At 42.6% G+C, this 27,333-nt stretch overlaps 1 protein-coding gene across 1 annotated transcript; it reads left to right on the forward strand.

The window, feature by feature from the left end:
• Positions 1-1,996: 1,996 nt before the first annotated feature.
• Positions 1,997-27,333, forward strand: DCLK3 (doublecortin like kinase 3; the record flags this gene model as incomplete). Its single annotated transcript, XM_084280192.1, has 5 exons — positions 1,997-2,066; positions 16,155-18,046; positions 25,074-25,206; positions 26,093-26,260; positions 27,137-27,333. 5 exons carry the CDS (start codon positions 1,997-1,999, stop codon positions 27,331-27,333), a joined length of 2,460 nt encoding a protein of 819 aa, XP_084136318.1.

The raw sequence follows: 27,333 nt of genomic DNA on the forward strand, positions 1-27,333 counted from the left end.
GTAGAAGGTGTGTGCATTAAACATGTTCTGGTTTGTCCTAATTGGGCAATTTGAGTCCAGAACAATACAGCTCTAAGCCTTTTAGTCTGACCTACTACATATCTCTAGCTACTAAGTTTTATCCGATTATACCTACGGTATGTCTAACTACTTCTGTTTGGATACAGTGTATTTTCCTCAGAGATACCTTGATTTATTTGAAGATTTGCTGAGAAAAAACCCACAGCTTCCCTCTGTAATTTGCCCCAATGATTACTCAATTCCATTAATAAAATTTCTAATTTGAATGTGTCCTACTTCAGCTTCAAGATGTCAACTCTATGTTCTTCTTTTCCTCTACAGGATTAAGGGGCCTTTTAATTCCTGGCATTTTCTCCTATGAAGAAGGTGCTGTTACCAAATCGCATCTCCTTTTTAGTACGGTAAGCGGTCTGACTTTTATATATATATATATATATATATATATATATATATATATATACAGTCCTTAAATCAGCTTTGTGGCTTGTCACTTCAGTCTCACGTATTTTTGAAACGTGTACCTAACGATTACTTGTGCCAGGTGTGCAGCAAACATCCCACACGCAGCCTGGATGCTGCAGCACAGGGAGATAGAATTAACTCCTTGCTCCTCCTCATTTTCTCATACTTTACAAAGACGTTGGGCAACCAGGTGTTCATGCATCCGGTGTACGCACTGACATCACTTATAATCACAGAACGTGTTAGGTTGGAAGGGACCTTTAAAGGTCATCTAGTCCAACCCTCCCGCAGTCAGCAGGGACACCTTTAATTAGATCAGGTTGCTCAGAGCTTCATCAAGCCTGACCTTGAATATCTTGAGGGATGGGGCCTCCACCACCTCTCTGGGCAACCTGTTCTGTGTCTCACCACTCTCACAGTGAAGAACTTCTTCCTAATGTCTAATCTAAACCTACCCTGCTCTAGCTTAAAAACATTGTGCCTCGTCCTACCGCTACCTGCCCTCACAAACAGTCCCTCCCCAGCTTTCCTGTAGGCCCTTTCAGGTAACTAGGAGGCTGCTATAAAGTGTCCCCGGAGCCTTCTCTTCTCCAGGCTGAACAAACTCTCTCAGCCTGTCTTCATAGGAGGTGCTCCAGCCTTCCGATCATCCTTGTGACCGTCCTCTGGACCTGCTCCAAGAGGTCCATGTCCTTCTTCTGCTGAGGGCTCCAGAGCTGGACACAGTATTCCAGGTGGGGTCTGACCAGAGCAGAGTATAAGGGAACGATCACTCGTGATCCGCTGGCCGTGCTTCTTGTGATGCAGCCCAGGATGCGATGGGGCTTCTGGGCTGCGAGTGCACATTGTTGGCTCATGCCCAGAGTTTTGTCCATCAGTATCCCCAAGCCATTTCCGCCGGGCTGCTCACTCACTGCCTGTCTTTCTTTAATCCAATACAAATGAAATGACTTAGGGAGTCTAATCGGTGTGCGGCTGGATACAACGGGAGTGTTTGCACCCCAGAGCGGCCTTGCTGCTACGCCCGGTCTCCCGCCGCACGGGGAACGGCGGCGGGGACGCCTGAAGCCCCACCACATCACCAGCTCCCGCGCCGGGTGCGTGGGCGTCTGGCTGAGGGCGGGGAAACGAAAACTTCTCTGTGGCTGGGGCCGAGCGCGACGTCTCCGCCGGGAGCCGACGGGATGAGGGAGCCCGGGGAAAGGCGGGAAGCGGCTGTGGCTCCGAGGGAAGCGGGCCCGGGGGCGGGCGGCCGCCTGAGGAGATGGCGGCGGAGAGGCACCGCGTCGCGGGGCTGCCCCGTGAGGGTAGACCGCTGACCGCCCGCCTGCGCCGGGGAGGGGTGCGGAGGTGTGACCGCTGGTGTGACCGTTGCGCGGCACCGCCTCCCCGCCGGGTGCCCTCCCTCTCACTGCCCTGGCAGCCGGGAGGCGGCGCGGAGAGGCCGTGCGTGCGGTGGGGCGCGGTGCGGGCAGCCCCCGGCCGAAGCCGAACCGAGCCGAGCCTCCGCGCCATGCCGGCCGCCGCGCCACCCCCGCTTCACCCCGCGGCGGGCTCCTGCTGCCCCTACGGCCACTGCGCGGGTGAGTCTCCCCTTCCCCCGCCCCGGGGGGCAGCCCCCGCGCCACACCGCCGCTGCTCGCAGGTTGAGGGAGGGAGGAGGGGGGCGACCTGGGGGCGCCGCGCCCCGGCTTCGGAGGGGCGTGAGGTGGCTTTGGCGGTGGCGAAACTTCCTTGCGGTTCTGTGGGGCTGCGGAGAGCGGGGTGGGGTGTGGGGAGCTTTCGGTGGCGTTTGGTCTGGGAACGGGGGCTTGAGAGGGACGGGGGAAGCAGCGTCTCCTGCTTGGCGGTGGGATTGAGGCTTTGCCAGGGATGGAAGGCTTTTAAAAGGGGGCATCCCCGAAGGTGCGAGGTTAGGATGATGCTTATTCCACTGTGCTTCTTTTATTACTTGTATTTTTGGTTAAAGAGAAGTCCTCCCCGCCCCCGCTTTGGATCGCAGTGGAAACTAATGAAGTTGATATGTTGCTCAGCCTTTGGGAAGTGAAACAAGAGGCTGCTACTACACGGAGAGCGGGGCTGCTCCTTCCTTTCCCCGGGGGTGCTGGGTGGGGGTCAGGTCACCTCTCCGCCCTTTTCCCAGGCTGAGCGACCGCCTCAGCAGCTGTGTGAGACACAAGAACAAGCTTTGAAGCCTGAATGTCAAGTTGAATCTCTTGCTATTCCAAAAGGCATGTACAGCATCACTCCCTACCACAATAAACCCCCCAAAGATTAAAAGTAACTTGCAGTCTTAAATAGCCGATGCGAGTGTAAATCGCTCAGAATGAACGCTTGTTTGGAGAGCACCGATGCTCTGCAAAAAAAACCCAGTACCCCAACGTAAACAGCACATGTTGTAAAGAGTTTAAGCTGTTTCTTAACTGTGTGTGAGTTTTGCTGCAGCTGGGAAACTTCTGTAGCTGGAGTTAGGTGGGTTTCAAAGGGTGGGGAGGGCTGCTGTGTGCTGTGTGTGACGTGGTAGGCAAACCTCTCTGGGGAAGAACACAGGTTGTGTCCTTGTATCCTCCGACTTCTGTAGTTATATCTGTTCTGTTTGCCTCCATTCAATAACAGAATGGGTATTTATAGGAAAGCTATTCTGTAACTTTTCACTGTGTAGCATTGTTTTCTGCTTTCTTCAGGGGACATTCAGTATACAGTGTCAGCAGGACTGGAGGGGCTCCTGGTTTGATCTAAAGATCAAGTTGTGAGATGCTGTGTTTGGAAATAACCCCATAAAGGGAAACTGTTGCTACATTGTATTTCCTTTTTCTAAAAACAAACAAAACTTTTTTGCAGCAGCATAAGGAAATTCCGGCTTCTTCCTTTGAACTTTTAGAGTGACACCCACCTTGCCTGAAGAGTTTATCACCAAACCTAATAGTTTACCACGCATGTTTTTCCTGTTAGCATTATATAGGAATGAAAATGTATGTCTATGCACATTTACATGTAGATTTGTCTTCCTGCCTCCTTGCTTCCTTTTTCTTTAGCCCCTTTTTCTCCTTCTGATGCTTCTTGTATTTTTTTTTATATGGTCTAGATGTAATTTTGGCTCTTTGAAATGTTAAGAACCAGCACAAAGTCCCAAAACAGTCAGCACGTGAAACCAAGACTTACAAAACATATTACAGCTACTTTATGAAGTAGAAGTGCCAGTTAGTATAGCAACTCTGTCACGTTCTTCTCAAGGGGTGGCTGTATAGTCTATCGCTGGAAGACATCCTATGGCTTTCTGGATAAAACTGATCCTGTAGAGTTGGAGCCTCTTTCTTCCAGTGTAACAGGTGTGGATCTCCTGAAATGATGTGATTCTTTCCATGAAATTTTTTAAAGGATGTTAGGACGCATCAGATGACAGCTACCTTATGGTAAATCTCCATCTGTGGTTCATTAACCTGAATTGGTTAATTGGACTTAAACTGTCACCAAAGATAACTTGGTTTTAATTCAAAGTATTGGCAGCTGTTCAAGCCTCTGAATTTGTGTTGTGCTGAAGTTACCTGTTTTTTTTTTTTTTTTTTTAATACTCCATGACCTTGGGCATACTAACCTGAGTTTTCAGTGTACCTTGAACTGGTAGTGTCACTATGTGCTTAGTATCTGTCTGCATTGCTGCTTTTCCTAGTCGTGTTCTGCAGAGCTTCACAATTTTGGCATCTGTGGGACTTTCAGCATGTGGTGACTAAGGGAAGTTGTGTGGGATTCATTTCCCTATTTCTAAGATTACTTAGCTTAGTTTGTTTTCTGCAGAACACATATATGGTTTTGTAAAAGTCAAGGAAGCTGAAGGTCCTTCTCTCTTTTTCAGTAGCTCTAGGGTGGATTGAGTTGGTTTCTGTCACTGCTTTTTCTCTTTTCCTTTGACTCGATGATTTCTAAACACTTAACAACATTTGAAATCACTGTTTGTGTAGATTTTCTTGTAAATATAATTAGCATCAGAACATTATGGTGACTTTACAGTCTTAGAGCTGATCCAGCTCTCACTGAAAGTAATGGAAATCTTTCAATTAGCTTTGCTGCCACTTGGATCAGAGCTGAAAATGGAGTAGTTGAGGTGAATGTGAGATTTCTCTTCTTAACAGTGTACTGCTTTCCAGGTTTTTATTATTTTCAGAGTATGGGGTCTGTCCTTTTGGAGTGTTCACCAGATACTGGAAACAATGAAAAAAGGAGATGGAGCTACTGCCCCAATCGGTTCTAATGTGAATTTGGAGTTTTGGTAATGCTTGCAAACTGTCCATCTTATCTAGCAGTAGTTTGCCTTCACTGCAAGTGAAAGTCAAGCATGTTTACCATCTTCCCTCTGCTGCTAGTATAGTTTACTCAATCTAATTTTTGTCATGTATTCTTACAAGAAGCTCTGGGTAATCATTATGAAAACATCATCTCCTGCTCAATCAGTATTGCTAGCCTATGTATATACTCCAATGTTGTAGTTTTCTTGTCACCCCAAATAATGTAGTTAATCAAAATGCTGAGACATGTCTGGTGGTGTGAAAATCCTGATCTTTCTGCTTGTCATCATGCTTTTAAGTCTAATTAACACTGGCGTACAGTTTTCCCTGAGAAAGCTATTTTCTTTTATAAGTTCTAGAAAACAATTTATTTTGCAATGTTGACTTTAATATATGAGTCTCTTCTGAAAATGAGGTTCTTTAACAATGTAGTTGGGAATTCTATATTTAAATGTGAGTTAACCTCTTAAATCTGTTAAAATTACAAAGAAAACTTTCGAGCAATCGCCATTTTTGCAAACCAGATCAGACTCTTGGCTGGGTCTTTCTTTTAGTTATGCAACAAGGTTATTGGTAATAAAGGATCTGGAAGCCTCAGTGACACCTCTGCAAGCTGTCTTATTTTCATTGGGTTTGCTCAGTTGCAACAGATTAGTCATCAAGTTGAGATTTAGGAAGCAATGCAAATAAAATCCCCCACAAGAAGAAACAGAATCCTCCTCCTTTGACTGAGGCAACGCTGGCTAACAGGATTAAAAGGCAGTGAAAGCTTACTTTGTGATGAAACATGAATAATTAATTTGAAATATGTGGTAGCTCAAGAGTCAAGAGCATCAACGTGAAAGTGAAACTCACTGTACACTGAGCCTTGAGAAACACACAGGGGGCTTTGCCAGATGGATCCTGGCAAATATCGCAGTTGACTAAGACAGTTTTGCTTCCCCCTGTCAGTTCTGTCCCTCTCCTGAAAGATTCTTGATGGAAAGTCCTGGACTGTGGAGCTCCTTCCCCTGATTACTGGGGCAGACCCTAAAGCTGTCAAACTGCAGAAAGCAGCCATGGCTGTTCCAAATAAAATACACAGCCTGTCATCTTTGAAAGAAATGAAATAAATGAGCAGTTTCATAATATTCTTTTTTTGGTTTTATGCAAGGTAATAACTTAAACTGAGCTTCACACCTCCAAAGGCACTGATTCATTTCACGTGCAGTCTTACATTTCACTTAGTCTTTACAGATTATGCATCTGTATACTTCTTTAAAGGGCTTTCTTTATGCTCACTTTTTAATTTGCTACCCTTAAAATGTCAGAAAGAAGATAATGAAAGTGGGGTTCTGCTCAAAAAAAAAAAGTTAAAAGTGATGGCACTTGTGACTCATTACCAGACTACATCAAGTCTTTACCTTCATCTGCTGCTCTGGGGGTGATTCAGCTCAGTTTAACTCTAACACATGGCAATAGCCATCTGTGTTTGCTGTAAATATTTTATTTTTTTTTAATTACAAATGGCTTGATTTAGAAAATCTTAAGCCATACAGTTAGGTGGCTGTGGGCCTGCAGAGGAAGAAGGTGGGCACCTGGGGAGGTAATTTTTGCCCAACCACTGTCGCCACGTTGGAAGAGGGACCATAACACTGAGAGAGCAAACCAGGCTGCCCTGCAGCAGTCTGGCCCCTGCTGCTCCATTTTGGAGGGAGGTGGACAGGAGAGGGGCAGGGCAGGCTGCAAAGAGCCTCTGAACATCTAGTGAAGGAGGAGAAGAAGCAAGGATAACCCCGAGTTTCTCTTGTTTCAGGAGAAAGAGAGGTGGCTGCTAAATACCACTTATCCCTCGTGGTTGTCATACAGTAAATATGGTCACATGTTGCTACATGCTGAGCCTCCTACAGGCATTTCACTGCAGGATGGCACCCACACTGGGACTGGGGCTGACACAGAGCCACCATCCGTCCTCAGAATGGAAAAATCCAGAGCTCATCTGGCCATAGCAAGTGATACAATGTGGGCATCCCTCAGGATCCTTCCTTTGGCTGAAGTCCAGCCAGCTGTAAGGTTTACCACCCAGGCTGTCTCTCCAGACAGTCCTTCGCATTTTAGGAACTCCTTTGCTACAGCATCTGCCTGCTTTATAGCTTTGCCCTCTAGGATCTCTCAAACTAAGAGGTCTATGTCCCAAAAGTGGCAGTGAAAAGGGAGTGAGAGATATAGACAGGGAGGAGGGAGTCCCTTATTTCTTTCTAGGGTGAGAGACTGGGGAAGAATGAGAATGGATGTTTACGGGACTGAAAGACTTTGGCGACCTCTCGTTACCAGTTGGCATGATGCAATGGTTGCTTGTTTTATTCTTCAAATAAAGAAAGCTTTTATTCTCAAAATAAAAAGCAGATATATCGAAGAATTGGTGCGAGATGCAAAATTTTGAAGGTCCTTTTGCTTGCCCTTATGAGGGCAGGGAGTGGGTACAAAGGTATGTGTGTGTCTCACACTCTAGGAGTAGCCACAAAGGATGTTTTCTTTCTTTGTAGCTGACACTTTAGCACTCACTTAATGGGACCAGACATATTTGGCCGTGAGAAACGTTAGTTCTGCTGGAGATGTGTGGGACAGAAGGAACCCAACTTGACACACAGCTGAGTTTGCAGGGCTGACAGCTGAGGGAAAGATAATATTGCATGTGAATTTAAGCATGCTTGATGTGAAAATGTGAAAGATAATGAACTTGGAATTCCATCATAATAATTTTATGGGATCTCTTAGGGCTAAAGCTGTATATTTATGAGACAGAGATATGTGGGATTTGTTTTATTTTTGTTCTGTTTGTGTGGTTTGGTTTGGTTTTGGGTTTTTTTGTGGTTTGTTTGGGGGTTTTTTTGTTTGTTGTTGATAAGCCCAAATTAGTTTTTCTTTGGTGAACTTAGAGTACTGCCTCAACTGCTGAGTGATTTATGATTTTAGTTTTCTACAGGTTGGGTTAGACTGGATGAGTGCTTGATCTGTGTTACACTCGTGCAAATTGGAGATAGATGTGTTGGCATCAGTATGACTTGAAATGCCCATTAGGGTAGCAGAAATAATGTTACAGAAATTAAACTGATTCCCTCTTCATTTTTTTTTTATCATGAAAGTATTGAAACTATTCTTGAAAGATTTCAGCTGATAAATGGTGATTGTAATATTGAACATGGTTTAGTTTTCCTTCTGCACCTTTAGTTAATGAAGGTAAGAATTCATGCAAATACCATGATGAGTTCATTTTTTAATGTAATTAGATAAAATACACTTTGTTCTTCTAAAAATACTTAGATTGTGTTTATTTGGTTTAGTAAACCATGTTTATAATACCATGCGATTTATAGGAACAGTTTCTTGCACAGTATATTTTATAACTACCTTACCATTATATGTATTCTGAGCATGATACAATTTGTTCAATCTATTTATTCTTTGTATTAAAAAGATGTTTTTCTGTGAGGCCAGGTACTTAACTAACATGATTCAGGTTACAAAGTCAAGCCTTTATGACTATTGATTAGCAGTCCTGTCCTCCCAACCCCTGTTCTGTGCATTAATATATAAACATTAATTACACTATCAGATGCTGCTTTTTCCTCCCCTGGGGTCTCTGCCTCAATCAGAGCATATGATGGACAAAGCTCACCTAATGACCATCTACCTACTGTTTACCCTGCCCTTTTGTGCCTTTCACTGCATGCTTTCTGAGCCCTGCTGTTATTACAGGCTTACTAACTCGTGGGCTTTTTCAGTTGTTGTTATTGCTACAGCAACAAACATGAATCTCTGCGATACCTGTAAAGAGAGGGCATGGGCTGCATTCAATAGGAATCAAGGTGGAAAAAATAAAGTCAAAGTTACTTTAGTTTGGGGAAGAATGCAACTTGAGGTGCCCGGTTCCTGAATTTTGGGATCATGGAATCATAGAATCATAGAGGTTGGAAGGGACCTCGAGAGATCATTGGGCCCAACCCCCATGCCAAAGCAGCTCCCTAGCACATATTGCATAGGCATCCAGACAGGTCTTGAGTATCTCCAGAGATGGAGACTCCACCACCCCCCTGGGCAGCCTGTCCCAGGGCTCTGTCACCCTCACTGTGAAAAAGTTCTTACCCATGTTGGTGCAGAATTTCCTATGCTCCAACTTCCAGCCACTGCCCCTTGTTCTGTCTCCACAGACCACTGAAAAGGGGCTGGCCATTTCCCCCTGCATCCCATACTTAAGATATTTATAAACATGACTTCATATTATTTGTGTGTTGTATTATATTACCTTGAGTGCAAAGTACCACTTCCAGTATGTTCTCGTGCAGCTATGAGCACTGAGTAGGTTTGTTGTATCAGGTCTCAAGACATTGTTTTGGCCACCAGAACATATTCTTCTCTGAGAAGTCTAGATTAAGTCAATTGCTTTGAAACTCTATGGGGTATGTTGAGAGAAAATACAGTTCTTTTGGCTGTATTGCCTTATGGAGAGAAACTATTCTTCCTGTTTTATATCACTACACACTTTTCAGCTATTCTAATTACAGAGCTTAAGTTCTCTACAGACAACAGGGTTTTTTTATGGCACAGTCCTGCTTCCAGTTCCACTGTACTCTGGAGTAGACATAGGAAAAACTGTATGGACTTCTAAATTATCTTGTGTGTAAGGAGTGTGTGTAAGGAAAAGGTGAATCCAAGTCATTCTGGCAACTTTAATTTTGTTCTGTCTTAATGATGACCTTGGTAATGTTCTCCTAACAGTCACCTGTTTGTGTGTGCCCAGTTTTTCTTTTTCTTTAATAAAAAAAAAAGGTGAACTAATACAAGTGACAGCAAAGGCAGGTAGATGTTCTTTATAAAGAGCTGCAAAGGATTAGACTATGTGAGGACAATTCTGTTCCTCTCTCTCAATCCCGTCCCTTTGCTTAAATTCAGCATCCAGCCTGACTTCCTCACCTGCTCTTTTTCTCACCCTCACTTTTTACTGTTTTCCTATTGCAGTCTCCATAGTGTCAGCAAAGTTCATGGAAATTGCTGTCAGCCAGTATCAAAGTTAATAGGGATTACTGTCACCAGTGTCTAACTATGGTTCTATTTGTTCCAGTCCCTCTTATAACTTCTCTTAGCCTCACAGTCCAATTTTCCACTAGTTTTCCTTTTTCAGTTTCAGTGTCTGGCCCCACTAACAAGCTGGTTCACTTCTGGATGGTGATATCAAGAGAGCAATGGCCATTCCAGTCCTCTCTCCTATTCCCAGTCATCCTCTTCCTGCAAGTTCCAACTCTGTCTCTCTCTCTCTCAACACTTACTGCATTGTGTCACTCCTTGACTCCCTTGGGGTGTTCAAGGAAAGGTTAGGTGGGGTACTTAAGGACATGGTTTAGTTAGTAATATAGGTGGTAGGGGGATGGTTGGGCTAGATGATCTTGGAGGTCTTTTCCAACCTTAATAACTGTGATTCTGTGACATTTCCCCCATCAGCTTCCATTTTTAATCCTTTGTTGTACCCTGTTTTATAAGAAATTTCTAATCTTGCCTCTTTGCTGGGCCAGTTTCTAACACATGGGAGGTCAGGGTGACCTCCTTTCCCCACTCCTGTTCGTATGTGTCTATATATGGGTTTTTTATAGTCTTAGTTTCCATTGGTAGCAAAATTGCCGTGCTCCACCTTTTCGTCTTCTGACAAGCCATTTTCAGGCTCCTTGGTTTCCCTCATTGACTCTCAGTCTCCATGTGAAAAGCCCAGCCACTTTGACTTAATCCCAATCTTTTGGTTCAACTGTTCCGCTTTTTCTATTAACATCACTGTCTCTGCCTCATAGCTGGTGGGGCTTTTGAAAGTAACCAGACACTGACCTCCCACCAAAACAGCTTACATAATACTGCTGAATGCTGTATTTTCAGATGCTCCTTTCCATCACAATCAGTTCTGTCTGCCTTTGTCCAAATTAAACAGTTCATACACGGAGGAGAGAAATGGGATGGCCAAGAGAATGGAGATACAAACTATCTTCGCAGTTCTGGTGCTTGACTTTACTCAAGCACTTACTGAAGTAGCTATTGCAGGGGATAAAGACATTTTTGAAGTTTGGCTTGAAGTGTGCTGGGGTCCTCAAGGTCTATGATACCTCTGAGCTTTTGGAACTTTCTCAGCCAAAGAATTAGCAGGGACTGTCCTACTACCCGTGACACCGTCCTGATCCAGCCCTTGTGAAACTTGACTTTCTTTTTCTGCTCAGGATTTCATCTGGACAAAACTGACAGTGTGGTTGTCTTTTGTTGCTGCTGAAATAACCACTAGTCCTGGCTGAAACAAAATCTCTGCCCTAAAACGCTGTAAAACCTGGCAGGGAGGCATGGCTGAGTGGGTGGAAAGAAAAGAGAGGGTGCTACAGCTACTTCTCTTTAGAGAAAAAATCACCAGTAGTGTTTCCAACAGTAGGGCTGTAAGTAATGCCCATGTAAAATTTACTTGCTGTAAAAGGATGCCTGTGATCGTATTTTGTTTCCATGTAACTAATTTAGTACATTAAGAGTTGTCATGCGGCTGCTTCAGTCTTGGGCACTAACAGCTGTGTGCTAGCCCTGAAAGTTGCAGCATTTAATAATTTACAGCAAGAAGAGGAGATCAAGGTGGCATGCTTCTAGAGGACTCGGATTGCATCCTGGAGCCATCTGCTGATGTGCATGTAACCTGTGTGAACTGCTTATTTGGCTGCTCTGAGTTAAAGGCCAGAGGCATTACGTACCCTCAAGTACTTTAGCATATTGTTGATACTTTGACATGAATGAAGTGGTTTTGGTTCCAATTAAGATTAATTTTTCCCCTATGGTCTTTGTTTTGCATGCCCTCAGCAGGATTTGCTGAGACTTAAGGAAAAAGCAGACTTATTTAATGCTATTCTTTCCATTCCTATTTGAAACAGCTGGGGGGGGGGGGTGTGGGGTGTGTTTTATGCTATATGGGGACCGATATATCAAAACACCTCCCAGATACATGATTTCTGTCATGTGCAGCTTTATGTGCCTGCAGAATGCTGCTAATGTTTTGAGGAGTTTCCACAGTTGCTTTTGTGACTGGAGGCTTTCATATTGATCCAAGGCCCTCTAAAGAAATTGCGGGGCTTAATTAACACCATCTTATTCCCAGAAAGCAATGCCATAGCTAGGTCTTGTTTCGGTGTTGCCTTCTGTTTTACATTGTGTTGTAATATTCCTTGTAAAAATTTAATTTCACTGAAACCTGTGACTTGATAGGAGAAATAGCTGCTGGGTAAACCATTCAGTTAATTGCTGAAACTGTGATCTCAATCAGGAGAGCCAAGAAGGGAATGCAAGATGAAGAAGAGGGGAAATATTTTAATTAATGAATAAAAACTTATAGACTGGTCAAGGGAAGGGATAAGTTTTGAAGGACAAATGACAGCAATACTTTTTTTTCCGTTACTCTGCTGTTGTAAGGGGTGTATTCCTTGTGATACAGACTGGCTTAAGCTCTGCATGCACATCTTATTCAGAGTTTAAGTCTTCTGAATTCACTTTATTTTATTCCAGGCCCAGGGTATGAGTCAAAACCCTATAAAGAAAGGTCTTCTTAAGGAATTTTTGTGGTTTCCCCTCAGCCTCACCAGTGGGATTGACTGTGACTATCACAAGCAGTTTGTAAATTGGTTTTTAAAAAGCTGTGGTGTGTTCTCCCTGCAGCAGCTGTTTTGTCTCCAGGGATCACTTGTGCTCTGGTCAGCAGGTGCTAAAATTCCTGTTCCCAATACCTGTTTGAGCCTTCAAATCCCCATTTGTCCCACGATCCCCGCTCCTCTAGGGACTTGGTGTGATCATTTATCCTCTAACACCATCATGCCTTGATCATCTGGAGCTCCTTATCGCTCCGAGTGTCCCAGTTTTCTTTTGCCTGTGCCCATGTGCGCAGCTTACGTGGCACATGTGGTGCCCTTGGCCAGCCGTGCTGCTTTGCCCCTGCCCTTCTACAGCAGCAGTCCTCAACAGCCTTCAAAAATAAGTATGTTTGGTAACTGTTAGCTCTCAGTAGGGCAGTAAAAGAAAAAAGAAAGAACCCACGTTATTCTCTGATGTATAATTTGCCAGTTCTGAGACTCGGCGAAGTGTGTTCCTGATCCCACTTCCCTCTTCCTCCCTCTCCCACTTGTATATAAATATGGGAACAAGATTTTGACGCAATATAAGTTGTAGCTATAGGATCTGTGTGTGTGGTGTGTGTGTGACCTTTGGAGGCTTTCTAGAGATGCTTGTTGCTGCTTTAAGAGTGTGCACTTTCCTGACAGATTGAGGCTTGCTTCATGTCTGTCAGTTAAAATAAACACAGCATAACTGGAAAATAACAGAAATTATGACTGAAATAGTTTTAACAGGCAATTTATTTTGTTTTTTTTTTTTAATGTAACATATGGATTAGTCATTGTGACCGCCACTTGGATGAAATTTGACATTTCCCCTTTTTCTTAGAAAACATTAGGAGATTTCTTTATGCATTGATTTATGCATTCATGTGACTTTCTCTTTCATCTTAGAAAAATATACAATATTATTCCTAAAATGAGTATATATTAACTTGTAGCTTATGTCAAACTGGTTTTGGCTAGGAATTAATCCAGTTTAAACTGGTCAAACCCAACAACACATTCATGGATTGTTCTTAATAATTACATAAAACTGCTCTTATTCCATTAGTTATAGCATTAAAAAAATAATCTTGGTTTCTGTTTAAAGGTTAGTCAATTTAGCAAAGAAAAGAAACGTTATTGATGTTTGGGTAATTGAAACAATCAACAGCACAGCCAGGCACGTAAAATGAATGGTTTGTAGAAAGGTGTGATAATAGCAGCATAGCTGGGAGGAATGTAATCTCTGGGAAAAGTCATTATTAGTGCAGCATTGTTTTTATGCTGTACCAAGATTATAAGCAGTAGAAATGTCACGCACTGTTCCCATAAGCAAGTTAATGCTTTGATGACAGTGGGTACTCAAGAATCTGGAAATGTTTATTAAATTCAGAGCTTCAGCAGTTCCTGGTAACCAACATGTTCTGGGGTTGATTTAGATTTCAGAGAACTATTATTACATCTGAATTTTTAATTCTGCCACCCATCCTTTCCCCTTCACAGTAGCCTTTGTTCTAGGTGGAATGTAAATATCTGGTTTGTGAAAAATCACCAGCAAGTATGTAATCGTCTTTTGATCAACAAGAGATCATCCTTAAAAATCAGAATGAAGACAGAAATAACTCATACAACCACCAAGCATTAGTCACACATAGCTCTTATATAATGCTTACGTCTTCAATGAGCGTGCTGGCAGCTGGGCTTCTTTGTAATATTTACTTGGAGAAGAAGTATCTGTCTCGTTTGTCAGAGGAAGGAAATGAAGCCAAGAGTTAAGGGACATGCTGGGGGGCACACAGCTCTTAGCTGGTGAGAGCACTGCAGCTAAGAAGTGTCCATTGTTGTGCATCAAAGCCAACAACCGAGTGGAGATCTGAATCAGTGTCTCTTCTTGTGCTTTCCCCACTCAAGCCCTGGCATTTGGGATCCACTGCTTCTGAGGCAGAGCAAGTGACTGCTTCAGCACTTGTAGATTTCCCTTTTGTTTGTTATTGTAGGTGAGGAGGCACATTTCCTCTTGACTCTGTTGTGCCTTGATGAAAGGGCCAAATAAAACCATAGAGCTTGAAATACCGAAAACGGCTTTTCAGCAGTTGAAACCCAATATGTAGTAGGTTCAAGCTTGCCAACAGCATTGAAGATGTGCCTGTGAACCCTAGCACCAAGTGGAAGGCACATGCGCAGATTTTCCTCTCCATTTGCCCACTGCACTGTGACTATGTAACAGGTGAACATGGGTGGGATTTTCTGGGAGATAAGCCATTTGTGTGTGGGGATTCCCTTGTAATGGTTCAGCAATTGTTCTGGCTGCTTTCTTTTGGCTCAATCCTGTTAGTTCATACGTATTGAATGTTTGCTCCCAACTGAACTGCAAGACTGTGAAGTGGAGTTGGGAGCACTCTGTGGTCTCTTTCTGAAAGTTTATTTCTTGAGTCTGAAAAAATTGCATTATAATCAAGTCTTGATCTTAATAAGTACAATAAATCAGAGTACTTTAAGGGGATGTTTTTATTCATAGCTTCTTGTTGTGTTTATAGACACTGAATTTTGTTACAGCCTGATTTGTCCATAACCACATGCTATGTATTCAGTTCTTTTTCAGAATTACATGTAACAAATGATGCAGTTTTCTTTCATTGGTGTTCTAAGAGGAAATATTGGAGGGATAATTGTTAATGTCGTTAGAGGATATTCAGGACTTTGTGTTATTTTACATCATTTCTAGAATAAAAAAGTCAAACCAAAACTTTGGAAAACTAGGACTCAATTATCAAACAAAACTAAGACGGACTTTCTTTAAGGTGGAAAAAATTATATTGCTCTTAAATGTGCTATAAAATTGCCGTAAAATTAATACTTTTAAAGAAGAATCTTATTAATTGGGGAGGGACTGTTCGAAATGGCATATAGTGACAGAACAAGGAGTAATGCCTTTGAACTGAAAGAGGGTAGTTTTAGATTAGATAGGAAGAAATTGCCTACTGTGAGAGTGGTGAGGCGCTGGCACAGGCTGCTCAGAGAAGCTGTGGCTGCCCCCACCCTGGCAGTGTTCAAGGCCAGGTTGGATGGGGTTTTGGGCAACCTGGTCTAGTGGAGCATGTCTCTGCCCATGGCAGAGGGGTGGAACTAGATGGTCTTTAATGTCGCTTCCAAATCATTCTATTATTCTATGATGCTTAATTTGTTATAGAAGTCTGGAAACTAAATAAAAGGTCCAGGGAAAACGAAGAGGAGATAATTATTTACAAGACTATAAGGTTGCACACACATAGCCATCTGGTAGCAATTTTAAAACAGAAGTATTTAATTTCTTTTGCTTCATGCAATGTAATTGTGGAACTTGTTGCCACAGGGTTTAGAGAGGCCACAATTGTAATTGGGTTCAGAATGGAATTGAAAGAGTTGATGGTAAGTAGATTCATATGAGGATGCTAAACAATCTGGAAGCAATCCAAGCACAATTAACTCAATTATTTAATTTTTTATTTTAGGATTTCTTGAAGATGGGAGGATTTGGGAGAAGGAACGATTTGTTTCCAATATTGTTTTTTTAAATAGCATTCCTCTGTCACGATTTTCTCACAAACTTGAAAATGTTTGTAGTTCATGTATGGGGAGTTACTCTTTAGTGGTGGTTAAAGTTCTTTATAAGCATTGAATGCATGCACACTTGCTCTCTGAGGGCACATACACTGATATGCAGATCTGATGATGCAAAATAAATAATAAGTTTACTCTTTGATTGCTTTAGGTCGCCGAGGCTTGTTTGACCATTCGCCCCACAATGCAAGCTCAAAAGTAAAAGAGAGGAAACTACAAGGGACTTGTCCTCCTGTTGGTCATGGAAACTGTGGAAAACCATGTTTGAGTGAAAGCAGTCATAGGTCCCCATTTTTTAATGCCCGTAATGGTTTTCACACAATACATTCAGAGCACAGTCCCGTGAAGCCCAGGATAATTACAGTGGTGAAACCTGGTGGACATACGCTCAGAAGGATAACCTTGCTCCTCAACAGGAGATCAGTCCAGACATTTGAACAGCTGATGGCTGATATATCAGAAGCTCTGGGATTTCCACGATGGAAGAATGACCGTGTGAGAAAGCTTTACAATCTGAGAGGCAGAGAAATTCGAAGTGTTTCTGACTTCTTCAGGGAAGGTGATGCATTCATAGCTATGGGGAAGGAGCCCCTCACTCTGAAGAGTCTGGAAGTGGTATTACAAGAGCTTTATCCTGAAAATCCTTATGCTGCCAGTGCTGCTATTCAGCAGAACAAGGAGGACTCCCAAAAACTGAAGAGCCGGCTGTATGATAAGGCTTCAAAAGTGGACAGTGGCTTCGATGAGGCAGAGATTGCCAAGAACTGCAGCGATGGCATGTCTCCTTCACTGGTGGCTGGGCATGAAGGAAAAAGTCAAGCCAAGGGAAAGCAAGAAGAAAAAATGAGAGCCAAAAAAAAGTGGACTAGAGAGAGCTGGGGTGGTGAACAAGGAGTGAAGCCTTCTAGAAAAATCCGAGAAAGCGAGAGATATCTCAACCGTGAGATGAGTCCTGAGGAGGGATTAAAAGAGGGTTCAGAGGAGATGGTGAGGTGTGAGAAGTGTGAACAGGAAAGACAGGCCAGACAAAAGTTACAAAGGGAAAGGCAGGCTGAGGCCTCGTTTGAGAACAGAGACATAGACACAGGTGTATGTCAGAGGTACCATGTAGAAAGAAATGCAAAAATCAGACATTGCCGAAAATCTTCAGAAACTTGTTTGGAAGGTGAAGAAGTTGGTTGGAAAGATAATGGCTGTAGGAGCACATGGAAGCCCCGGCATAGAAATGTTAATGAGGGGCTGGAGAAGCAAAAAAGGAGCATAGAAAAAGAAAGAGATGTGGAGAAACATGAAAACCATGGGAAGGAGGTAGTAAAAATCAAGAAGAATACTGTAGAAGGGCTGCAGCTAACTCAGGAAGTGAAGGAAGAGAACAGAAGTAGCTGTGTAATGAACCAAAGTGGTTGGCTGAAAAAAGACACTCTGAGGGATGCTGAGAAACCATCTAAAACACACAGGGAGGGGGGCAGAGAGGGACAGAGAGCTAAAGAGGAGGGTGCCAGAAGAGAGGGGAATATCATGTGTAGAGAGAGTGACATGACACGACGAGAAAAAACAGGGGAGCGCAGGGCGACCAAAGAAGAAAACAAAGCTCAGGGCCTGGAAAGCACAAGCAGGAGGCATGCCATTAAAAACAGAACTGATGTGGAGAAACACTACGAGATTGGCAGAACTATCGGGGATGGGAACTTTGCGGTGGTGAAGGAATGTCGCCATTGCGACTCCAATCAGATCTATGCCATGAAAATTGTTGATAAGTCCAAGCTGATGGGGAAAGAGGACATGATGGAAAGTGAAATTCTGATCATTAGGAGTCTCTCTCATCCCAATATCGTAAGCTTAATTGAAGTGTATGAGACAGAAGCTGAGATCTACCTAATCCTAGAGTATGTCCCAGGAGGGGACTTATTTGATGCCATCATAGAAAGTGTGAAGTTCACAGAGCATGATGCTGCTGTCATGATCACCGACCTGTGTGAAGCGCTCGTTTATATTCACAGCAAGAAAATTGTCCACAGGGACCTCAAACCAGAGAATCTCTTGGTAAGCACTGGCAAACACATTGCATGTGTGAGGGAATCGAGTTTATTTTCCTTTTAGTTATGGATCTTTGAATATTTTTAAGCTAATACTGTGCAGAGATAATGTGCTGTGGTGGGACCATTTGGAAAAATGGATACAATTTTGAAGTGAAATTACCAAATTCAAATAAAAATGACCTGGCTTTCAGTGGTAGTAAGCTCTTGTATTTTTCTGGATATCAGTCTTATTACTTAGCATCTCACTTTTTTCCATAAAGCATACACTGAATCATAAGGCATCTTCTTTGCAAATCACAATTTAGAAAAATTGCCAATTTAGCTTATTTATTTGGTGGACTCTTTGTCTAGTGCTGTCACACAGACCACTGTGCTAGTCGTGTAGCTATTTCTTAGGAGCAGAAGTATGATGCAGCTGATGGAAATAATCTGACAGTAAAATGTGAGTGTTTTGGTGAAATACAGCATTAAAGTCAGCTCAAATACTATCTTCATGCTGAAGAGAAAAGTTCCTTTTTTTCCCAGCACATTTCTGAGGCTACATTCTTTGCACCCAGCACTCAAGTCAATAGTTACTCACATGTGTGAATGTCCATAGAAATGTTTGCAGTGTTGACACTTGACAAGACACCCATTGTAGAAGGGTAACAGTATGCAACTCTCCCTTGCTAATCGTCTGTTATGCTCTTGTAGTAGGGCTCCAAATTTCCTGACAGATAGATACCAAATATTTGCCTGTCTCTAACAAATTATATTTGATCTGTTGCTGAAAGGTAATTGCTGGATGACAAAAAAAGGTAATAAATCATTTAGTCCTATGTGCCATTCATCTCTTTAAGGAATTAATTTTAGGAAGAAATCTGTGTGAATTTCTGGAGAAAAGCAGCAGTGTAGCCTGTAGGACATGCAGAGGTTACACAAAGCTGGGTCTGAAGGGTTTGCTGACCAATGGCATCTATACTAGCTCTTGCTATGCATCCTTGCTTAGTCTGATGGAAATTGTTGGTAGGTGGTGTCAACAACCGTATTAGAGATCATTTACGTAAAACATCCTTTTGAAAAGTTGTCCTGTTCAACAATCCACATGAGCTTATAAGCTCCTGACAGTGGTGGATAGCTCACTTGCTATTTAATAAGCATCCCTATAAACACAGGTCATTTGGGCAAGTTTCTGACTTTTTAATGTGCTGCCACTTGACTGCTCAGAGGGACTGGAACAGTAGCAGCTCAGTAGGAAGGAGAGCTGCTATTAATCTTAATGTCAGCCAGTGCTGAACAATAACAAACAGCACTGAAACAAATGTTTTGGGTTCATCTGCTGTTGGTGGGTCAGAGGCTGGGGGCAGCCTTCTGTAGAGGAAGCACAAGGCTGGAAGTTCTGGCATCCTGTAGGGATGTCCTTGGTTGGGCCATTCCTCTTGCTTTACTTCAGATTCCTACATTTAGGATGTTTGAGGAATTAGTCTTCCTAGACTTTCTTTGTACATGGAGGACATAAATATTTTTCAGCTGTTGACTCGTTTGCCCTACTTTGGGGTCTTCTTTTGATCAGGTGAATCTTGTCCTTTATTTTTCTTGTCAACCATTTTCACCTAACCCTTTCCAGGAAATGGGAAATGGGAAAGATCCTTGGTCTGTTTTACTAAGGAACTGCGTTTTCTACTGTAAATCTGCTTTTTGTGAGAACCTAACCCTTTCCCTAATGACCTTTGAACCTACTGGCTAATTACCATCAAAGCTGACAGAGAACCAGCAAAACAGGGAAAAAATATTTCCATAAGTTTCATGAAAATAAGCAGCTGGGGAAAGAAGGAAAAACATTTCTGTCCCTATAGAGTCTCTAGGGGTTTGTAAAGTTATTGACACTGGAGAGAGTTGGAAACCTGGTTTAATTATTAGTTAACTGCACTACTGTTCCTCTTTATGGAACTGCCCTCTAGTTATAAACTTCTGTAAGAGTCTACAGTCCCCCTTTCTTGTTTTCCTCCCTCCCTCTTTCACTGCTGTGTCTGCCCACAATGATGAGGCTCCCTGCAACGTAGCTGTAAGGCAGAAGGGTGGTGACTTGCGCTACAAAAACAAAATCTGTTTGACAGCTGGTGTGAAGACAGCTGCTCCAACTCCCTCCCATCTGCTAACAGAATCACCACATTTGGGACTAGGTGTTCAGCAAGGAAACCTTTGCTACCAAGGATGAGCAATGTGGTGTATTTGATCCCTCAGAAGCAGCCACTCGCTTTAATGCTACCTGGAGGAATGGAATTTGCTGGCAAGGTTTTCAGCTAATGATCTGTTTAGTTCTACAGGTGTTGGCATTTTCTGACTTGTGAGAAATTAATTTCAAAGGTGTTTTTCCAGGTTAGAATTGTCAAAGACACAAAATCACCTCCTTGCCCCCTTTTAAGGGGGAAAGGGAAGGGTTGTATTTCTGATTGTGTACTCATCTCCTTGTACGCTTCCCAAATGTATTAGTGTGGTAATTGTTTAACACTAAGCTTCATTAATATAAATATATATATAAGCTGTTACAGCTTTTTATGCATTTGAGCTTTTTTCTTTCTCCCTTCCTCTTTTTTTCTCTCTCAAGTTTCCTTATATGTATGAGAATTTCAAGTATAGCCTTTTTATCCTTTAACTTTTCTTTTGTGACACAATTTACATAAACACATATGCTGCCAGGGGTTTCCCAGTGCATTTGAGTTAAAATTCTGTTTAACTAGCTACCTGTCAAGAGCTTTCAGTATGATAAACCTACACAGGGAATTTTCTGTAAGATTTTTCATAGAGATTCTTCTAGCTAGCAGCAACGGATGTCTGAAACTCTGTGTAAACAGTACTTTTTCTTTAGCTCTACCTATTTCTAATATACATTTGCATGTCCCATGGGCTAACTTGCTTTCATGATATATAGAAGAGTCTCCACTACCAAATGCATACACATACAGAGAAATATTAAAGATGTAAATCATCATTTTAAACACCCTGATGGATTTCTCAAGATAGATAGAAAACCAAACAAGAGCACGAAGAACTGGGAGTCATCAACAGTCAGGACAAAAGATCAATTTATCCCTTTAATGATGATGAAGTTGGCTTTGTATGAGTATATTATGGTCTTCTGGGTGTGTGGTTGGGATAACTAGAAATCCTCAGGCAATATTCTAATATCCCGCTGTGGACTTTTGGAACCATTTTTTGTGGTCTTGAATGCAGAAATAGAAATAGCTGTCTTTAGGTGTCACAGTAAGGCTAGTATGTTCATCTGATGTTACCGCTCTTGCTTTGTTCTTGCCGTTTCACCCAGCACGTCCTGTAGATGTCAGGCTAGATTTCCCTTGCACAGGTTGTATGTTTCTGAGATATTGCTATGAGTAAGTAGTCTGGCCTTCATAAAAGTGAACTGAGCAACTTTTGTTTCTACAGTGAAGCATTATTTGCATGCTGGAGGTGATGCCAGGTGACAGAAGGGTAGACCAGAGAGTACAGAGTTGGGTATAAAGGGATTGCTCACTTTGCCTGAGCTGACTTTGAATTGTTCTGAGCACAGCGTTAGTGAAGGTGCTGAAGAGTTCTGGGCTGAGGTTTTCAGGTGTGCTGGCAGGTTACATGCTGTCTTTGAAATGACTGTCATAAAGCTGTGAAAATATACCCGCAGTGCATGCTGTTCCTACCTGTGCGGCTGTGAAGTGACGTGAAAGCTCGGTGGGTTTCTCCTGGAAGAACAGATGGTGCAGTGTTGCCACCTTGTGCTGCGATGAGAGATTAGGCATCCTGGTAAAAGAAAAACTGCAACCCTGTATTTTACAAAACAAGACATTTCCTGCTGATTTTGGGATTGGGGTTAAAACCAGCGTGTTCTCTACCCTCCCGCACTCCCCTGCTGGTTTCTAAAAAATTAAATAAATATTATTTTTCATGGTACAGTAGCATGCAAGATCTTCGTTGAAATTCATCGTGACATTGAATTTTCTTATCTAATTTTAAAAGCTTTATTTATACAATAGGAAAATATATTGATTCTCAGATCTTCATAGTACATACAAAATCGAGCATTTAAATTTTAAGTATGTTCTATTCTACCACTATAACCCTTATTGTTAGAATATAAATTGTGTGGATACTCTAGAAAGTAACCATTACCTTTGAAACTTATTTTTCATTTTTGTCCACAGTGCATCATGGCAAAAAATCATTCTGAAGATGACTAATGCAATAGACAAAATGGCGATGGCATTTTAGCTTTCTCCTGGAGGAATTTTAACTGCATGGTTGTAGTAAAATTTATTTTCAGTTTGATACTGAATAATATTTTTTCTTAGAAAAACAGAAAAAAGCATAATGTAATTTGCTTAATTAAAAACTAGAGGAGGGCTTATATTCTCTATTAAAAAAAGATAAAGAGGGTTTAGTATTGTTTAGCCCTGGCTGGATGCCAGATGCCCACCAAAGTCAGTCTATTACTCCCCTTTTTAGTTGGACAGGTGAGAAAATATATATTAAGAGGCTCAGGAGTCAAAATAAGGACAGGGAGAGATCATCCTGTCATCAATGACATGGGCAAAACAGACTCAACGCAGAGTGAAGAAGAGAGAAACTACCTAATTTATTACACTACACTACAAAGGACAGTGAAAACCAGAGTCAGAAGCTTGACCAGATCTTAAACCAAACACAACCAGATCTTAAAACACTTTTCCCCCACCACTCCCTTCTTATCAGACTCTAGTCAGAATTTTGCTCCCTTCTTCCCCCCAGCTCACAGCACGGGGGGGCAGGGACTGAGGAAAATGGGGTTCTTGGTAGCACCTTCCCCCCACCCCTCCATTCTAAGCAGACTTCCCTTTAGCCATGATTTTGCTCTCTTCTTCCCCCTGATCGCAGCACAGGGGGCAGGGACTGGGAGATGGGGGCTTCGGTCAGTCCCTTGCAAGTTGGTTTCCTTCTCTGCTGGGGGTGGGAGGGGGCATTCATTCCACACCCTCCCCATGCTGCACCGTGGGGTCTCACCCACAGGAGACAGTCCTCCACAAACTTCGAGTGAATCCTTTCCCACAGGGCTTTATCTCTTTATCACAATGTCCTTCAGTTCCAGTCCTCCACAGGGTTATAAGCCTCGCCCAGCAAACCTGTTCCGACGCAAAACTCTCTCTCTTGCTCATTTCTGCGTCTCTTGATTCTCGTGCTGGCAGGGGCTTGTCCCAACGTAGGGTCACAGCATCTTCTCTATGTCTCCACCTGCTCCATCCAGTGTGGAGCCCCTCCGTGCGCTGCAGGTGGGGTCTTGGCCTTTTCCGTGGGTTTTTCAACAGGCTGCAGGGGCATCTTTCTCTCCAGCACCTGGGCCACCTCCTCCCCCACCCTTTCCCGGCCTTGGTGTCTGCACAGCTCGTTACATCTTCTTACACCCTTCTCCGGTGGCAAAATGCAGCTGCTTCCAGTTTTTTTCCTCCTATATGTGATTCTCAGAGGCGCTATGAATCCATCTCTGATTGGTTCAGCCCTGGTCAGAGCAACTTTGGCCTTGAATCTCATGATGTTTACACTTCTGGGGGCCGGCAAGGCATTCCAGCAGCCATTTTCTGCAGCCCCCGGTCTCTCTCTCAACACCCAGCTACGCAAAACTGCGACAGGTATTAATAATGCTGATGTGTTTAATTATACTGCTACATTATTCACAACTTGGCCTTTGAATCATAGAAGGGTTTGGCTTGGAAGGGACCTTTAGTCCACTCTTTCCCCCTGCAGTGAGCAGGGACACCTTCACCTAGATCAGGTTGCTCAGAGCCCTCTCCTACCTGACCTTGAATGCTTCCAGGCTTGGGGCATCTACCACCTCTCTGGTTAACTTGTTCTAGTGTTTCACCACCCTCACTGTGATAAATGTCTTCCTTATACTTAGTCTGAACCTGCACCCCATTAATTTAAACCATTTCCCCTTGTCCTATCATTACATGCTCTGCTAAAACCTGTCTCCACGTTCCTCATAAGCCTTTTTTATATGCTGAAAGGCCACAATAAGTTGTCCCTAGAGCCTTTCTTCTCCAGTCTGAACAAGCCCAACTCTCTCAGCCTGTCTCCATAGGAGAGGTGCTGCAGCCCTCTGATCATCACTGTGGCCGTCCTCTGGACCTGCTCCTATGCGGAAGACCCCAAAGCTGGATGCAGTACTCCAGGTGGGGTCTCACCACAACAAAGTAGAGGGGGAGAATCACAAACTTGCTAAAGGTGCACTCGATCCCACTGTATGTCATTAGCAGATTTTGTTTCTTAAAACAATGTTTCATTAACTCCATTACAAATTAATACTGGAGACCTGTGCACACAACATTAGAATGGGAAGAAGTGTTTTGATTACTTTCCAGGTGGATGTAGGAGATGGAAACTACTGAAAAGACACATTTGGGAGAGCATTATGAAGGGATCCATTTCTCCAACTGTTACTACATGATGACTATGACCTTTATTTTCAGGGCATCAGGTGGAGTAGCAGAGTAATTTGCAAAGAAAGTAAAGCTTTTGTTTGTCTGTTATGATGCAGATACGCTTTTCAAGTGACAAAGTCAAGTCAGTAGTTTACCAGGGAATATCACATTTAAGTTTAAAGACACCCACAACACTATGCTTTGCTTTCCCAGGGGAAAAGAAAATATCACTTTCCCAAGAGAAAATAATAACATTTAATTGACTCTTTTGTTTGATTTTTTTTTGGTTTGTTGGTTGGTTGGAGGTTTTTTGTGGGGTTTTTGTTGTTGATGTCTTCCTCCTTTTAATTTCTTGGAAATTTGTGTGTTAGAGTTTGTAGAACAAAGTTTTGTTTTTCTGGTATTTCTTGTCCTCCTAAATAGTGCATCCTCATGGTATTTGTGGGTGAGGGGAGGGGAAAACCACTTTCTGAATACTGTTGTATTAAAATACTGTTTTACTGGAACTTCTTCCTGTTTATTATTAACTGCTTCCTTTATCTTTTGCTGTCTTAAAATGCATCTGGACTAAACATAGGTATTTTTCATTACCTTTCATTTCATTCATAGGTTCAGCATAATGCTGATAAATCTACTACACTGAAACTAGCAGATTTTGGCCTGGCAAAGCAGGTTACAAAGCCCATATTTACCGTGTGTGGAACACCAACATATGTTGCCCCTGAAATACTTGCTGAGAAGGGTGAGTGTGTATATTTCTAATTTGTCATAAATCATACAATTGCTCTGAACTTTCCAATCACTAAACTAATCTCTGAACTTTTCTAATCACAGGTAGGGGGATGGCTACAGTATAATAATCTGTTTTTGACAAACACAAGCATGACATCAGTCATGTTTGCATTATTAATGTCTATGGTAATATAACATGGATTTCTAAACAGAGAGTCCATAAAATATCCTAGGTGGCAATTGCTGAAGTGGGGAAGTGAGCAAAAGTTCATGTTGCAATCTGAGGGTGTCAGCCACTTCTCATGACTAACCCCCAAGCAACGTTTCAAAGCCCCTAATGATGCAAAAGCATTGTGAATATGTATGTTAAACTTACATAAGAAGCCAAAACATGTTTCACATCAGAGGAAATTTTGGAGATTTTTATATCCGAAAAGATTCAGATCTGGAATGAAGTCAGTTCTGCTGATGACTCAAGCAAAGCTATTTCTGTTTTTTGTTCTGTGGAGCTGGGTTGCACATCTCCAGTTATATCCAATTTCAATGGAAACTTGGCACTCTTAGTGCTTTTTCAGAGGCAGTCTGAGGAGGACTATTTTAGAAATATACGCTGTGTTTTCTCAATTAGTCTCCAATTGACACTGGCCTTGTGAGACAGTGTTTGTGAAACATGATGATGAAGAGAGGCGCTTTGTGAGAGCTGCAGTTATTAGCAGGCAGAACAGTTCAGGTTGTGAGTGTGGTCTATCAGCTACTTATTCTTCCGCTGACCTCATGTTTCTGAGAAGCTGAGCAGAGCTTCTGTGTTTCTTGGGGAAAAAAAAGAATGACAAAGAAACAGTTCCTTACCAGTTTCTTTCTAAAACAGGAATTGTGGTCTGACTTTTTTTCCTTAGGCTATGGGCTCGAAGTCGATATGTGGGCTGCGGGTGTGATCCTTTACATTCTGCTCTGCGGTTTCCCCCCTTTTCGCAGTCAGGACCGTGATCAAGAAGAGCTGTTTCAGATCATACAGCTGGGTCACTACGAGTTCCTGTCCCCATACTGGGACAATATTTCTGCAGGTAAGACACAACATATGTAGCAGATCTGAGAAGTTGTGGACTTCTTGCCTGCAGTGGGAAGAACTCCCTTTTGTTCAGGACAGTGAGCTCAGTGAACTTCGGGGTGTCTTACAGGTCTCTCATGTGTTGTTTTTGTCTTGGCTTTAAATGTGAATTTAGTCCTCTGGTTGTATCAATGGCTGTGAATCTGAATATTAGGCCTGACTGATTCAATGAATCACTCCCTTTCTGAGGCAAGAGCAAGGTTATCCTCACCTTGCTTACATGAATTGTGTCTGTAGAAAAAGGTTTCTTACCAAATTAATCTCTAGGGTTATGTTTGATTGTAAAGATTTTCACAGAAATCCCGGGCTGAGACTGAAATCTTTGCTTTGCAGAATGCAGTGTGGATTTTCTGTTGGGATCAGTCGGATCTGCATGTAGCAGTTGGGTTTTTTTTTTTTTCCCTTCTGACAGGCTAGTACAGTGTTTTTTGTGCGCTCTTCAGAATCAGAAACCCTAGAACCACCTCTCCCTGTACAGTCTTCAGACTCAACAGCTCAACAGCTTTCTATGATTTTTACGCTCCTTGAGGAATGAGACACCAAAGCTAATTCCTGTTCTAGCCTGATGCCTTCAGTGTGCTTTCAAGATTAAATTCCCTTCACTTCCTCCTTGGAAGGGGTGAATGATATCAGCAAAGGGTTTGTTGGAAATTTGGCTTCTCTTGTTACTACTTCTCAATGCGATTGTTAGAGTATCTCCAGGGGATAGTCACAAAAGTCATTGCAGTTAAAACCAAGAAGAAAAAATAAGGTGGACATTTTGTGCAGGTATAATTGTGAGGATCTTCACATCACTGTTCTTCTCCCCTCTCTCCTTTTCTTTCAATAACAGCAGCAAAAGACCTCATAACCAGGCTGTTGATAGTGGATCCCCAGAAGCGCTACACAGCACGACAAGTACTTCAGCACCCTTGGATCAGAACAGCTGGAAAAAATAACAGCAGAAATTTGCAGAGGGAAGTAACAATAAATATTGAGCGTCATTTCCGGGCCCAGCGCCGAAAGGAAGTTACAGATAAGGACACATGA

The sequence above is a fragment of the Gallinula chloropus genome, assembly GCF_964237585.1.
Source record: "Gallinula chloropus genome assembly, chromosome: 2".
NCBI lineage: Eukaryota > Metazoa > Chordata > Aves > Gruiformes > Rallidae > Gallinula > Gallinula chloropus.